This window comes from Lynx canadensis, chromosome D2, assembly GCF_007474595.2.
Source record: "Lynx canadensis isolate LIC74 chromosome D2, mLynCan4.pri.v2, whole genome shotgun sequence".
NCBI classification, from domain to species: domain Eukaryota; kingdom Metazoa; phylum Chordata; class Mammalia; order Carnivora; family Felidae; genus Lynx; species Lynx canadensis.
Genome location: NC_044313.2, coordinates 56876090 through 56892852, shown reverse-complemented (window position 1 = coordinate 56892852; position 16763 = coordinate 56876090). Strand labels below are relative to the sequence as shown.

Here is a 16763-nt window from a genome sequence, read left to right as displayed (position 1 = left end):
CTACCATTGTCGTCGTCTTTTCGGGAGACTTGGGGTGGTTGCAGGGAGGGGAACGCTCGAAGCCTGCAACGCCCACCTGCTTGCGCAGCAACCTGCGTGCGGTGGTCTGAAGTTAGCGCGACGCAGAGGACGGGGGATTGAATCCAGCCTGTCACCCTCGTAGGCGCCTGGGCCCATCGGGTGTCAGCGAGCCAGAGACTGGAAGGGCAAGTTCGCATGAAGGCCCCCGTAACCGCCCCCTCCCTCTCTCCCGAGCACCCACCGCCCAGAGACCCGCGGGCCCCTTCATAGAAAGTCTGAGAAAGCTAGGGAGCCGGGGCGCAGACCGGTAGGAGAGGCAGGCATCTGCAGCCCCGGACGCTCCTCCAGCGAGGCGGCGGGGCTCAGGCTGCCCGCCTGGGAGACCGGAGAGTAGAGGGAGCCCCATTCTCCCGGGGAGCCGCCGTCCTGGCTGCCCAGCTCTTCGCAGGGCGGCGCGGGCGGCTCCAGCCCGTAGAGGTTGTGGTCTGCTATGCGCAGCGCCTGCGTCAGCGCCCAGATGTAGTTGTGCGCGAAGCGTAGCGTCTCGATCTTGGTGAGCTTGGCATCGTCGGGAAAGGTGGGCAGGACGCCGCGAAGCGCGTCCAGCGCGGAGTTGAGGTTGTGCATCCGATTGCGCTCGCGGTCGTTGGCCTTCTTGCGCCGGCTCCGCCGCTGCTTGCTCAGAGCCAACTCGCTCTTGGGCCGGCTGCGCCCCCCGCGCCTCGGCCGGAGCTTCCTCGAGGCTCCTCGGCAGCCGCCCCCTTCCTCCTCCGCGCAGCCCCCCTGCACGCGAGCCGGGCTGGGCGGAGAGGACGCAACGCAGGTCACTTCGGCGTCCGAGGCGCCCTGGAAGGGCTGTTCTGTCTCGTGGGTCGCTTGGACAGCCGGCACGCCCGAGGGATGAGGCGCCATCCTGAGGCTGGGGTGAGAGGTCCGGGTAAGCGTGGGTGGGCCACCCGCGCGCAATTCCCGGTCCCCGGGTCAAGTGAGGGGGAAAAAAAATGACGAGAAAGAGCCACCCCTCCGCTCCCGCCGGATCACAGGACCCCTTTCCCCCCTCCACCCGTCGCTCTGTGACCTCCAGGTGTTACCTTGTTCCCGCGCGCAAAAGGGTAGAAGCGGCGAGCCACGAGAGCAGTGGTGAGCTTAGCTGGCCTTTTCGTCTGTTAAGTCCAGCCAGGATGCAGGAGCCGCAGCCTGGAAGTTTCCCCAGCCCAAGAGAAGCGAAGAGCAAAGGGGGTCCCGGGCCACTGTTGCTGTCTTTGGCGCGGCTGCGAGACCATTCGGAATTTTTTTCTGAGCCTCAAGTCGTGTGCCCCTTGGCACGCTTTATCTGCTCGGCCCGGGCCAGGAGCGTGCCTGCCCCGTTGCTGCCCGAGCCGCCGGCCAATCAGCGCCGGGGCCAGGGGGCCGCGCCACGCGAGCCCGCTCCTCCCCCGCGGGGCACAGCTGGATTCCGGACAAAGGGCCCGGGTCGGGGGAGGGGAGCGCCGCTCTGTTTGCTTTCTCCCCGCGGGCTCGGTCCCAGCAACTCTCGGTTCCTCAAAGAGCCTCGCCCAGGGAGAGGAGCCTCGTCTGGCTCGCGTCTGGCCGCCCCAGACCGCTTTGCTCGTATTCAGTTTTTCCTTGGCATCTGTCCAGCCCCTCTTTTGGTACCTCGAAGAGGGCTTTGGGAAGCCCACGGGGACACTGAGGCTCAGAGAAGGAGGTGGCTTGCCCCAAATCACGCGGCGAGACATGGGACCAGGTGCAAGGTGCCCTGACTACCAGCTTGGAGGAGCGTCCACGAACTCCCGAAGCCACCTTGCTCTTCTGCGCTCCCGGTCAGGCTAGGAAACACACATGGAGCGATGTTTCACGGACCCTCTCCATTCTGGAAGGAGGGGCGGGGCGACCACAGAGACAGATCCTGCCTAGGTCCCTGCCACGTAGAGACCTTCCCTGGAGGTGAGGAGCCCCCCTACCTCCCACCACAGTGCTCTGAGACGAGGCTCCACACTCCTCAGAGGGAGGCGCTTAGAACCTCTCCTCCCCATCCATCCCCCATCAGGAACCTAAGACGTTTCCATCGTGTCCCAGAGGCGGAGGGTGGTTATGGTGGGACCTCCAGGGGACATTCGACCACTACCAATCGCGGACAGTCCCCTAGCATTCGGGCCAGGGGCTCTGGGAAGAGCTCAGGTGAGAAGGGGTCAGGGAGAGGGCCGGCAGTTCGCAGCAAGGCTTTGTCTTTTAAATGCCCGTGGTGCGCTGGCGCTGCGAGACACAGACGACTTCTTTCTTCCCTTCGTCCCCCTGTCCAATCACAGCCAGGGCTGCCAGCACTACCTGGCCCAGCTCCAGCCGGGTGTGAGGCGGGGGTCCTGCCCTGAGCACCGCTCAGGGACTCCGCGGGCCCCTGTTAGCGCCGGCTGGAAATCTTTCCAGAGTCAGCTTGAACACATCATCCCTCTTTTCTTCCCTGCCCTTCCCTTTTGTCCCCGCCTCGGACACCCCGTGGTCTTCTGCTTCCGGTCACTCTGGGTGAGGGGTCGCGGCTTCCGCTCCTCTCTCTTGACCGCGACGTGTCCGGTGGGGGCAGAGGCGGGGGGGGGGGGGGAAGCCGAGGGTGGGAAGACTGGGGCCCCGGTTACGTCTCCGCAGGCTGAGAAAGCTGTGCTTCCTAGCAGGTCCAGTGCCTCCCGGAAGCTGGAGGAGGGGGCTGGACCCGGCTGGGAAACCGAGGGGATGGGGTGAAGGGAGGAGGTAGGTCTGCGTATCTATCTGCCCCAGTGACCGCCTCTCCACGCCCGCCCAGGCTGCTTCGGGGGCGCAGTTACCTCCAAGGCAGAAGAGGATGGATATGCTTGGGCGCCAGGGAGAGAGGGCTCTAGGACTGGACGGGGGGTGGGGGCGCTGTCCTTCCGATCTCAGCCGGTGCGCGGTTAGCAGAGGTTCCTTCCCTTTCTGCTTTCCAACTGAAGCTGGGGGTCAGGCTCCCGAGGAGCAAAGGGAAGAGACTCCTGGATTGCATTTTGCTGCTGCTCCTCCCTCACATCAGGATTGCTCCAAATTTGTTTCCTAGTCATAAGAATGAGAACCAGAGGCCCGTTTTACAGATGGAGACGTCAAGGCCCAGAAGGGGAAGTGATTCACCTAAGGTCACACAGCAAGTTCTGTCAGAACCACGTAGAACTCAGGTCCTAAGACTCGGACTTCTAGATTCTCCCCTCGCACCTGCTGCCTCTCCCTGATTGGGAGAAAATATTTTTTTTCCCCCAAGGCAAAACCAGACACCCCAAAGTGTAGAATGTAGGAGAAGTCCTGTATCTGTGGGGGAGACAGGGTCAGAGTGGAAACGGACCGATGCTTCATCTTGCTACTTTCCTGCCCTATACCCGAACCTTGCTTGGTTTCTATCATCCTGCAAATTATGAACAGACAGGAAATCCGAAGCATGCTTCCCTAGGGCTCTGGGATCCAGCCCCACTCGGGGGAGCCTGCCCTGGCGATAAGGGATCCAAACATCCCTGTGGGTCCCGGGAGGCCCGAAGAGCAGCTCCAAACCAGGACTCTCACCCGGCAGTGGCTCTCAGATAAAGGGCAAAGGAGGGACTCGCTTGGCTCAGTTTTGCCTCAAGCGGCTGATAGATACTGGTAAGAGCCGCAGGGCGAGTTTCCTGCACCAGGCAAGATTCTGGGCATTCTTGGGAACCTTCTTAACCGGGAGAGAATTCTGGGACCCACGTGGGATTCTTATCCAGATCCCCCAGAGCAGCTCTGGCCCAGGGCTCTTCGGGGACTCCAGGCCGCCACCACTACGGCTTTGCGCAAAACATAGGGCGAGGAGCGCGCAGCGGCCAGGAGTAGCGGTCGCCTTGAGGAGCGCCCACAACTCTCCGCAGCCCTTCTTCTGGCCAGGAGGGCGGGGTCCGAGGTCAAAGAGTCCTGGGGGATTGGAGATCCAGGGTCCACGTCCTCCCTTTCCGCTGTAGGGGACGCACAGACCTCTCTCCAAAGTTAATCCCTGTGCTTTTGGTGGCGGAGGCGCAAAGCAGTGGTAACTCAGTGCGCGCCGGCGGTTTTTGTGAAACGGCTCTTCCAGCGGGGAGCAGAGCCTGTTCCTGAAGCCCCCGGCCAGCCACCGCCTCTAAGGCCTCCAAGACGTGCGCGCCTCTACTCTCTGAGGCCTACGCACGTCGGAGGCTGAGGGGGCCCAGGAGACGGGCGACAGCCTGACGCCTGGAGACCGCGGGCAGATTGGAAAAGAAGGAAGGCAGCGGTCCACCCTGCCGCCTTCCTGTCGGCGGGGGGAATCTTAGCAGTGCCTGGGGGCTCTTTGAGAAACGAGCGGGAGGGAGGGGGGCCGTAGGAAGCTGAATAGCTAATGGCTTGCCGGAGGAGGGGGCTTCTTTCTCTCGCCTTCGCCTCGGCCCTGAAAGAGGGGAAGACAAAAATCTGGCGAGCGAGCTGCCTGGGCCGAGACTGGCCACTTCAAACAGCCCTTCAAACAAAAGGAGACGATGAAAAGAAAGCCCCACCTGTCTCCAGTGTTTGCTAAAATAATAATAAATAGATTTCGTTTAATAAATAATTACAAGAGATTGTAAAGTGGAGTGCTTTGGAAAACATCTACCGCGGGAGTCCCGCAGCCAGCCGTCACCTGCTCCCAAGGCGGACAACTTTATTGTTAAGCCACCCCCCAACTAGTTTGCCTCTGATAAACTCTCCCTCGTTTTCACAATGACTGTTTACTCATAGTTAGCACAATATTACCTTTGCCGTGATAAACCCAGAAGGGGGGAGACGTGGCCCCTGGCCCCTGGGCACACCTGTCCCAGAAGCTGACACATGGATTTGGCAACGAGCAGGCCTCCCCCCGGGGGCCCTGCCTCCGTGTACATTGGCCCAATTGCCACCCATTTATAACAGGTTGACTGCAAGGCCTATCTCGGTCCTATTTGTCTTCTTTTATTGAAAGCATATGGTCTCCAGGGGCTCACCAGCCCCATATTTCATCTGCCGGGAGCTGGGGCGCTTCCGCAGGCTGGTGCTGCCCGGCGCGCAGCTCCCCACTCAACGGCTGCCGCGCCAGCTGAGGGGATGGCGGAGGTGGGGTGGGGAGAGATAAGGAGAGCTCCTCATTCGCTTTGGGAGAGAAACCATTCCCTCAGAGACTCCCCCTCCCCAGGCGCAGAGACCTCGTGCGCTCTTGAGTGGGTGGCTGGTTCTTTTTCTTGGGTAGGTGAGAGGGCGCCATATGCCACCCCCCAGGGCGTAGGAGGGAACTCCAACCCAGGGAGTCCTCGAACAAAGGGAAGAGAGGGCCCGGGACCTCAGGAGCGCCCGAGGTCTTTATTTCCAGATCCCCCTCCCTGTCCAGGGCCACCTCCCCCCGGATGTCCATAGCTGGCGCGCAGCGCCTGGAAACAAAGTGTCCACATTATCCCAGCCGCCAGCCGAGACAGTGAATGCGTGAAAAGGTGCATTGCGCACCAAGACACCTGTTGAAGCGGCGCCTCTTCTCAGCGCCTCTCGGTTCTGCCCTCGGTCAGCAGCGAGTGGGGGGTGGGAGGAGGGAGAGATACTGTGATTTGTGGCGACATATGTTGAGCAGATTGGTGTGTACTCTTCACAGGGCCACACGCACCCTCGCTCCCATACACACCCCGCGAGAAAGAGCAGCTGCTGTCCTCACCTTCTCCCGACATAATACCTGGGCCAGGCGCCTTGGCGTCGCCTTTTGAGACTCCATCTCTCCCCCACCCTCTCTGCTTTCCGCCCCCACCTGCCGTCCCGATCTTGGCAGCTTCGTTGTAGGACGTTATTGTCAAATTTAACAGATGCACGTTTGTTCCCAGCGCCTGGCCTCAAACACACACACACACACACACACACACACGCGCACACACACGCAGGCATCCACAGAAAACGCGACCGATGACACAGATGCGGAGCGCAAGATGTCCATATGCCCGGCTCCGCGCCCGCCAGGGCTGGGGAAACAAACAGGACTGTGTGATTTTCTCTCCCCAGCCCAGAATAAACGGAAACTGTCGCGGGCGGGGAGGCCACCTCCAGGCGCCTCTCGCTTAGCTCTTGCCCTTTGACGCGAGGGCGCACGGCACCTTTGGGCGCAGCGCTAGAGCTAGGAGAGCGCACGGCTGTGGACGCAGAGCGCGGACCGGACCGTGAGGCGGCGGGAAAGGGGCCCCTGGCAGGAGCATTGAGGGCCAGTAGCTCTGGAGGTGCGGGTCACTGGCTGACCTCTCTGGTCCTTGCTTGACCTCTGGACTTCTCAGTTCCTGAGTGGTGAAGTTGCCCCAGTCTTCCCAGGATTCCCAGGAGTGGACATCCACCTGAGGCCCGCTAGGGGCAGGCCCGGACCCCTCTTTTTTGACACTCCTCTGCCTGCTTATCTCCTTGTCTGGGCTTTCCTAACACAACGGTGATGAGAAGGGCACTGGGGGTGGGGGTGGGGGGCTGGCTCTGCCACTGTCCTTGTGCTGCCCTGAGAAAATTATTTCACCTGGCCCCCCTTCCCATCTATTAAGGGAAAAAGCTGTAAAGGAAATACATTTTCAAAATTTCAAATTTGCAAAACTTGGAAACCTTGGATATCAACAGGTCTTAGGGGAGAGAGGAGGAAACCCAGAGAGAGAGAGGGCAGTCCCCTCCTCCAATACCCACACTCAGTTTGCCAGATCTGAGTTTCTGGCCAAGAAAGACAGTTTCTGGGGGAAAGACAGGCACTGGGGGGTGTAGGAAGCTGTCCTCTGTCCCCTCTGTCTTTCGACTCCTGGGGCACAGGCAACGATTGGGCCGCGGTGACCCTCAGTGGCGGCATACCTGCCTGCTGCTACCAGGCTTTCAGCCCTTCATTTCTTCCAGTGCTGGGGTGGAGCTGGGAAGCTGGGGGGTGGGTGTGTGGCTCTGAAGCCTCTTCCTCTTTCCAGGCCTGATTTTGGAGAAAACCATGTTCCTCCTACCCTCGGCGTGACTTTGGATGAGCTGTGCTCCTTCCGCCGTCCTTGCACAAGTGTTTTTGACTTTCCCTGTGGTGTTTGGTTTTGACAGAACGTGGTCCTGACATTTCTGAGATGCACTGGCCCAGGGCAGAGGACATCCTCCTATGGGAGAAGTCTTTCTCCGTACAAGTCAGGGGAGCCCTCTGCTGGGGGGTGCCTCTGTTCCCTAGCCCTGATGCCCCCTTCCCACCCATTCCCGGTGCCACGGGGATTGTGCCTAGGCAACAGCGGGAAGAACCAAAGGGTGTCGGGAGTGCTGTGAGTTGGGGGGTGAGAGCAGGAGAAATCTATCCTCCTCACCTTTTTTAGGTCACCTTGGATACAATACGCACCCCGCCTCCACTTGTCAGTTTGGGAAGGCAGGAAGGGGACGGGGTGGAAGGCGAGGAGGGTGGAGAATTAATTCTAGACTAAGTCAGTGCAGAAGCAATAGAAGGTCATGCAGTGTACTTTCCCACACAGTACTCAGTAACTTTTTTTTTTTTTTTTAAATTTTTTTTTTCAACGTTTATTTATTTTTGGGACAGAGAGAGACAGAGCATGAACGGGGGAGGGGCAGAGAGAGAGGGAGACACAGAATCAGAAACAGGCTCCAGGCTCCGAGCCATCAGCCCAGAGCCTGACGCGGGGCTCGAACTCACGGACCGCGAGATCGTGACCTGGCTGAAGTCGGACGCTTAACCGACTGCGCCACCCAGGCGCCCCGTAACTTTTTTTTTAAATGTTTTTTTTTTTTGTTATTTATTTGAGAGAAAGAGACAGAGTGCAAACGGGGGAGGTGCAGAGAGAGAGAGAGGGAGACGCAGAATCCAAAGCAGGCTCCAGGCTCTGAGCCGTCAGCATAGAGCCCAACGAGGGGCTCGAACCCACGATCATGTCCTGAGACCAAGTCGGATGCTTAACCGACTGAGCCACTCAGCCGTCCCAGTACTTTAAAATCCATGTAGAGCTTTGAGGAGGCCGATCACCCTCTCATATCACTGGCAGGGGCGGCGGTTCCTGATTTACTGTTCCCAATTTACTCCTGAGCATTCTGGGACTCAAGGTCACAGAGCTGAGTTCTGGAGCCCCTCTTCCCTTGTGTCCACCCCAGTGCTGGCACCTTCTGTCACCTTCCTGGCCCCCTACCCACTGCCCACGCTCCAGGAACCCTTTGGAGGTAAGCAGGTCTGTCAGAGTTTTGGGGGTCCAGAAGCTGAAGGATTTGGAAGCAATAAGCAATGGAGACGGCCCCTTCTCTCTCAGTTTTCTCTTCCTATCGCTTCCACAAGCTTCTCCTAGCTCCCCACTAATGCTATCGAGGCAGGGCCAGATTTACGGGGTATTGAGGGTGAGTACCTTCTTAAATTTGGTGCCCGAGGCACCCCACCTGCCTCACTCCAGCCCCAGCTCTCCTTTGAAGGCAATGAGCTTCATATTCCCCCTTGCTGAGACCTCAAAGTCAGGTGGTCCTAATTTTTTTTTTTCCTGTGGCATTATCCGAAAATTCTTTTAGGCACACCCTTCAAAGATAGAATGATATGTTATTATATATAATAGTATGTTATTATAGCTATTCATTATGGTTCACATATTATATGCAATATAAAACATATGCAAAATAGGATTTGTTATACATTATAGACGTCTTTCTGTACCAGGCAGCAAGAGTAGTGGAGATGGAAATGTGATTTTCCAATCACAGACCCAGACACCCTGGGTTCCAATTTGGACTTTTGCACCTAATAGCTCTGTAACCTCGGCCTATTGATGCAACCTCTCTGAAGCACCTCCGTTTCCTCACCTATAAAATGGGGAGAATGATGGAGTATCTACCTCATGGGGCTTAAACGATTTTAATTCATGTAACGTGATCACCATTAACTTGTAATGGATGTTCACTCATTTATGAATACAATCATTGATGATATCTACATCATAAAACATACCTCCAAATAAATTTGCACCCAGGACATGAAAATAAGATATAACTAGAAGTTCGAATACGTGACTCTTCTTGTGCTCTCCTCTCCAGGCAACCTGATTTGAATCCTGCTGTTGTAAGCAACTGCTATGACAGTATCATTAACAGTTAAGACGCAGGTTTGTGCTTGTTGAGCACATTCTCACCCATTAAAATTTCTCATCAAACCAGTGAGGCAGCGTGGTCAGAGACCAGCGTCCCATTTTACATACGAGGAAACCAAGGCTTTAGAGAGCTGATGCGACTCCCCCAGTTTGTATGGGGGAGTGGGAGTAAGAATCTAGGTCTTCTGGGGCTCCTGGGTGGCGCAGTCGGTTAGGCGTCCGACTTCAGCCAGGTCACGATCTCGCGGTCCGTGAGTTCGAGCCCCGCGTCGGGCTCTGGGCTGATGGCTCAGAGCCTGGAGCCTGTTTCCGATTCTGTGTCTCCCTCTCTCTCTGCCCCTCCCCCGTTCATGCTCTGTCTCTCTCTGTCCCAAAAATAAATAAACGTTGAAAAAAAAAATTTAAAAAAAAATAAATAAAATAAAATAAAAAATTAAAAAAAAAAAAAAAAAAAAGAATCTAGGTCTTCTGAGCCCGAGTCTGTGCCTCATCCACCCTCGCTCTCTGTTATATCGTGGCTCCTACAACTTGTGAACTGATTGTCACACCCATCCAGTTGGAGTCTTGTTGAGCAACTACCAAAAAAGGGGATGTGGACTGACCCATGAAGCCAGCTGGTGGTGTGTGCATATGGCTCATTTATTCTTGTCCACCAGAAACCGTAGCGGGCTTGGAGGCAACCTGGCAGGTAACCTTATTTGATGGGCGGGGCCCACTTTGTAGATGCAAGTGTGGAAGACGGCACTTTTACGCAGAGCTTCAGGTCTGCACAGGAAACTACAAATCAAATTCCTGTCAATGCAATTGCCCAGATACCAAGATGGCGTGGGGTCAGTTGGGCACACCTTACCTCTGTCTCGTAAATGTTTATGAAGGGTCATTATGAGAAGGTGGTGACAAGCTGTTCCCCATAGTCGCAGAGATTAGACTGGGGGAAGTGGTTTGAATTGAAAAAGCAGGGATTTAGGCTCTTTAGGGTTTAGGATGGCTGTTCAGTTGTATAGAACACACTTGGGGAGTCACCTGCCCAAGAAGCCCTTCAAGACCATGGGTAGAATTCATTGCTCCAGTTTTTAACCCGAGTGAATTGAAATTAACACCAGTCGCCTTCTAAAGAATTATAGCACAGTTGCACAAACCCATGTCATGCTAGGTGTTGTGAGAAATACCAAGAACCGGGGTTTAGGGCTGAGTAAGACCTTCCCTGGCATGTCGTCCCTAACACTAAGTTAACACATGATTGGGAACTGAGGCTCAGAAAGGAAATGTGCCTTGTTCGAGGCCACGCTGCAAAGGCGGCCAAGTCAGAAGAACCCACGTCTCTTTCCATTAGTCCATGATGGAGCCCCAGAGCCCTTGCTCGGAGTTGCTCTCATTCGGCACCCATCTTTCTCTGCCTTGTATGTGGAGGCCCTTTGTCTTGTGTGTCCCTCAGAAGATGAAGTCCTTCAGATCAGCAGCTGTGTCATTTTGAGAATTTAGCAGGGATATTGTACCTGATGGGTCTCTGATAGGGATTGGCTTAATGGTCCAAGGAAGGTGAAGGTTATGTGAGGCCTGGGTATCTGGGCAGCCAGAAGGATGTTGGCAGGATGGGGAACAAGTGGAAGGGACTGATAAGACCCATATGCTGTAAACTCTGATGCAGGTGATGGAGTCAAGACCGTAGGGATAATGGGAGCAGAAAAGGAGAAGCACATCCTTCCCTTTGTTGTATATATACATCAGCACATTGACCAGTGTAAGCGCCACATGGCTTCATTTAGCTGCAAGGGAGGCTGGGAAATGGAGTCTGAAGTCTGTATGGCCATATGCCCAGTTATCAATTGGAAAAATCTATTATCAATGGTCCTTGTCATGCTTACTTATTAGAAAATATAAACTTTTCCTACTTGGACTGCAATGTAGTGTCCGTCCCCACCCCCATCACTCCAGTTTAGGGGCTGGATTGTGAACCCCAGAGGGTGGTAGGCAACATTCTATGTGAGCATACATCTTTCTGAGGAGAAGATTCAGTTTCATTAGGTCATCTAAGGGGTTCGTGGCGCCCTTCCCTAAATACTGAGAATTAGTGGTCTGAAGGTTGCTGAGCCATTTGGAGCAAGTCGTAACAATCTTCTGGTTTGTTTGTTTTTTTTTCCCTGGAGAATTCTTTTCTTTTCTATAGAGATGTACGGAGGCTTTGAGTGAATGCAAAATTCTGAGTAAACGTTGTGACAAAACACAATGAAGGCCTTTCAGCCATTTAGCATGTATTTCCTGATGTCTGAAGTGGGCCAAGCACCGTAGTCAGCACTGGGATTAAATCCAGTCCTTGCCTCAAGAGTTCAGAGTCTGGTGGTGAGACAGGTACAGTGATGTTTACAGGAATTACAGAACCCTTCTGAGCCCGCTGTTCCAGAGTAGGCCCTCTGGTAGCCTAGGAGTCTGTACATTTAACAAATCCCTCAGGTGCTTTTGACCCGAAGCCAGAGTAAGGACATTGCGGGGAGGGCAGTGGCCAGAAAGGGACAGGGACCACCAGGAGGTGTCCTATTCTGAAGGCCAAGGGAAAGATCTCTCAATTCTGCTGTAGTAGGACATCATGTGTGAAGTAGGTTGATGGGGAGAGTTGGATTATACAGATGTAAGAAAGCAGTGTCATTTCTAAGGTAGCATATGGGTGAAAGTGGTCTACGAACAGCAGAGGGTTCTGTAAATGAGACTTAGATTTTACTCCCCACCTGGAGTGGTTGGTGGGAACTCAGAGTGCAAGGCAGGGAAACACTATGGAATTCATCACTGATCTTATTTTTCAGCTGTCCCTGATGGTCCATATTTTACACCCCAGCGATGCTGCAAGGACATTAGCTGCTGGCTTAAGAGAGCCTTGGAAGAGCCAGCTGAAGGCACCGCAAAATCAGCAAGGACGGGACACCATCTTCTGGACCATTGTATACATACTAAAATCAACACTCCACATGGTGCTGTGTACTCAGTAGGGTAGAGTCCAAGAATCGAGAGAGAGGAAGCAAGAGTAGCCCCATTTTCTATCGCTCTCAATGACCCACTTGAGGAATGTAGCTTTCTGTCCTTACCGTGTTGGGTTTGGAGACCCTATGAGCCCAAAGGCACCCAGAGTTCAGACAGACTCACATGGCAGAGTGGCTGATTCGGTGATCTCAACATCAGGCAAGATGGAGGGTGGGCTAGGCTGCCAAGTATATCAGACTTAGGTATGCTTGGAGACTCAACAGTTTGTTGTGTGAAGAGGGATTATAGGATGAGGAAGAGAGTCCAGACTTGCAGCAAGAGGCCCTCCAGAGTTGAGATAGCAAGAAGATGTGGCTGGACCACCATGAACTGCCCTGGCTGTGATGGGCCAAGCCCTCCGTCTTCTGCCAAGAGATACGGGAGATTTCCCAGCAGGCAGCAGTGTCTCTGGATGCTGTTTCTGTTTTCCCTCAGATCTCCTCTTTGCCTTTCCCTGGCTCTGCTCTGAGTTGCAGGGCACTAATTCCCATGGGTTGTTTCTGGGGCTCTCAGAAGAACTTGTTTCTGCTTGGGATCAGCCAATAGGACACACTGGCGGGAGACGAAAGGGTGGGAGGAAGAGAAATTAGTCTATTTCGCACCTTTCCTGTCTATCTAAGGTGGCATCTCCAGCAGCAAATTTACCAGTTAAGTTTTTTACCTTCTCTTCCATGGCTCTAGTTTCACCACCGTGCATAATTTCGTTGATGGCCTCTTCTGTGTAATCGTCTTCTGTGTTTGGTTCACTTAGAGTTTAAATCATGACTGAGTGTTAAATTTTGTTAAATGCTTGTGCAGCTGTGTAATTTTCCTCTTGTATTCTTTAATGTGGTGAATTACACTGATCAATTTTTAAGTGTTAAACCAACTTTGCCTTGTTGGGATAAGCTCCATGTACTCTGATGTATCGTCATTTTAATACACGGCTGTCATTGGTTTGCTAATGTTTTGTTAAGGACTTTTTTATATCTAAGTCCAGGAGGGATATTGGTCTGTAATTTTCTTGCGTGGTCTTTGTCAGGTTTTATCAGAGTCTTTCCGGTCACATGAAATGAATGGGGAGGCTGTGCCTGTTATCAATGTATTGCTTCTCCACTCTAAAACCATTCTTCGCCTGCTCTGTGATAAAGGAGATGGCAGCGTGTTTCCCTTTATCCGTGGGCACCATGTTAAGCCTTGTCAGTAGAGGGTGCTGGAGGGACACTGGAGGAGCAGAGGATTTTCTTTTCCTTCGTGGTGAGCTTTCTCTAGTGCTTAGCTAGATCAGCATGGTGGCTCCTCCAGTTCCTGTTCTGCAGCATGTGGCTGTCAGCAGCTCTCTTGGGTCCCTCCTCAGGTGGACCAGTGGGCCGTACAATGCTGCTGGTGAGGCACCGCCCCATGAATGGCCACCCCAGCCATGTAGCAGGTTCTACCGCATCCCACCTCACTGTGGAGGACTTCCCTCTGCATCTCAGAGGGCACTTTTCCATCAAGTCACGCTAGCATGGCACCTCAGGTACCTCAGTAATCTCTCCACCATCCAGTGAATCATGTCCTATCTTCTTCAGTGAGGTCTGGATCTCCACCCAAGGAGGGGTATCTTTATGATCACTTCTGTTTGCTACTTTTTTTGTGTGTGGTGAATATACTGTAATTTTTTTTCAATATATGAAATTTATTGTCAAATTGGTTTCCATACAACACCCAGTGCTCATCCCAAAAGGTGCCCTTCTCAGTACCCATCACCCACCCTCCCCACCCTCCCACCCCCCATCAACCCTCAGTTTGTTCTCAGTTTTTAAGAGTCTCTTATGCTTTTGCTCTCTTCCACTCTAACCTCTTTTTTTTTTTTCCTTCCCCTCTCCCATGGGTTTCTGTTAAGTTTCTCAGGATCCACATAAGAGTGAAAACATATGGCATCTGTCTTTCTCTGTATGGCTTATTTCACTTAGCATCACACTCTCCAGTTCCATCCACGTTGCTACAAAGGGCCATATTTCGTTCTTTCTCATTGCCCTGTAGTACTCCATTGTGTATATAAACCACAATTTCTTTATCCATTCATCAGTTGATGGACATTTAGGCTCTTTCCATAATTTGGCTATTGTTGAGAGTGCTGCTATAAACATTGGGGTACAAGTGCCCCTATGCATCAGTACTCCTGTATCCCCTGGGTAAATTCCTAGCAGTGCTATTGCTGGGTCATAGGGTAGGTCTGTTTTTAATTTTCTGAGGAACCTCCACACTGTTTTCCAGAGCGGCTGCACCAATTTGCATTCCCACCAACAGTGCAAGAGGGTTCCCGTTTCTCCATCTGTTTGCTACTTGTACTATATTCTTCAGGGCTCTTGTTGACTCTTACTAGACAATTCCCTTTTTTTTTTCCAATCTCCTGTCAATACTTCTTTATCCTAAACTTCAAGTTACCATTTGAATTACTGGGTAGTTTCTGTCTCCTGATTGGACTCTGAATGATAACAGAAGTGCTTCCTCCCCTTCTATTTTCTGAAGGAGGATTTAAGATTGATACTATTACATCTTTTTTTTTTTTTTTTTTTAGTTTTATGTATTTCTATTTTTGAGAAAGAGAGAGCGTGAGTGGGGAAGGGACAGAGAGAGAGGGGGATAGAAGATCTGAAACAGGCTCTGTGATGACAGTAAGGAGCCCAATGGGGGGTTCGAACTCATGAACCGTGAGATCATGACCTGAGCCACAGGCAGATGGTTAACTGACTGAGCCACTGAGGCACCTGGAAACTACTTAATCTTTAACAGTTGTTCACAGAATTTCTTTAATGTTCTTTTTTTTAACTTTTAATGTTTATTTATTTTTGAGAGAGAGAGAGAGAGAGTGGGAGAGGGGCAGAGGGAGAGGGAGACACAGAATCCAAAGCAGGCTCCAGGCTCTGAGCTGTCAGCACAGAGCCCGATGCGGGGCTTGAACTCACGAACCAGTGAGATCATGACCTGAGCCGAAGTCAGACACTTAACTGACTGAGCCCCCCAGGAGCCTCTCCTTAATATTCTTTCAAAGTCTGCAGGATCTCCAGTGATACCACCCATTTCATTTCTGATACTGGTATTTTGTGTTCTCTCTTTCTTCTTGATGAGTCCAGCTAGAGATTTATCAATTTTATTAATCTTTCCAAAGAACAGACTTTTGTCTTTATTCATTTTCTTCTTCATCTTTTTCCATTTCATTGAATTCTGCTCTTAATTATTATTTTTTTCTCTATTAGCACAGGGCTCCGTTTCTTCCATTTACTTTTTCTAGCCTTTTTTTTTTTTAATTTTTTTTTCAACGTTTATTTATTTTTGGGACAGAGAGAGACAGAGCATGAACGGGCGAGGGGCAGAGAGAGAGGGAGACACAGAATCGGGAACAGGCTCCAGGCTCTGAGCCATCAGCCCAGAGCCTGACGCGGGGCTCGAACTCACGGAACGCGAGATCGTGACCTGGCTGAAGTCGGACGCTTAACAGACTGCGCCACCCAGGCGCCCCCTTTTTCTAGCTTTTTAAAGTGAGAATCTAGATAATTATTTTATGATAATTTTTTTCTTTTGGCTCGTGAATTACATGGAAGTATGCTATTTAGTTTTTACTAATATCTTATTATAGATATTATCTAAACTATCTAAATCTATTTAGTTCCCTCCTGATATCTTATTATTTATTGGTTTCTAATTTAATTCTTTCATGACCAGAGAAATAGTCCATAAATTTTCAACTTTTTGAAATCTATTAAAACTTATTTTATGGTCTAAAATATGATCTTTCTTGAGTGTTCCACAGGACTTGAAATTAATTTGTATTTTGTGATTGTTGGATGTAACAGTCTACAAATGTCAGTTTGGCCAAATTGGGTAATAGTGTTGTTCACATCTTCCATAGTCTTACCTTTTGTTTGGCTTACTTCTTCAGTCCATGAATGAGAGAGGTTGTTAAATATCCAGGTATGATTGTGGACTTGGCTATTTCTTTCTTTGTTCTGCCAGTTTGACTTCACAACTGTTGAAATGCTGTTATTAAGTTCATACATTTTAGGAATTGTTTCTTTTTAATTAATTGTCCTTTTTTATATTATGAAATGGCCTTCTGTATCTCCTGTAATAAGCTCTGTCTTGAAGTCTATATTGTCTGACATTAATACGGTAAAACCTTGGATTGCGAGTAACTTATTCTGCGAGTGTTCCACAAAATGAAAAAAAAATTCTAATAAATTTTAACGTGATAAATGAACGCTGTCTTGCAATTCGAGTAGAATGTGATACCAGACGTCACATGATCACAACTGAGCCAATGGTTCTTCTCTCTCTCTCTCTCTTTCTTGCTGTGGGATTGTGGCTTATCATCTCCCGTGCTCCAATGCTCCATCTCAGGCTGTGACATTTGGCAGAAATCAGCAATTTTTCAGAATGTTGGCAGGTGCCCCCAACTGGCACTAGTGTATTTTTTGTCACTTCAAAGCACCTAGGGACAGTCTTTGATTTTCCATGCAAGAATAAGCTTAGGAATGCTTTGCTTCATTCTAGGTCATTGACTAGTTTCCTCATTTAACTTGCAAAAGTGAAAAGATTCCATTGCGCAGTGGATTCTGTTAGTGATAGTGAAAATTGTCCTACACAATAACCTTCCTCTCTCTTGTCTCCCTCACACCAGCCAGGAAGGTTTTC

The 16763-nt window shown here is 51.7% G+C and overlaps 1 protein-coding gene across 1 annotated transcript; it reads right to left on the bottom strand.

Annotated features, from left to right (window-relative positions):
- Positions 1–285: 285 nt before the first annotated feature.
- On the bottom strand, positions 286–933 carry NEUROG3 (neurogenin 3). The gene has a single exon (XM_030334552.1). It carries the CDS (start codon positions 931–933, stop codon positions 286–288), a length of 648 nt encoding a protein of 215 aa, XP_030190412.1.
- Between the last annotated feature and the right edge of the window lie 15830 nt (positions 934–16763).

Coding starts and splice junctions, on each gene's coding strand:
- NEUROG3 (XM_030334552.1), bottom strand. CDS start 933: ATGGCGCCTCATCCCTCGGGCGTGCCGGCTGTCCAAGCGACCCACGAG.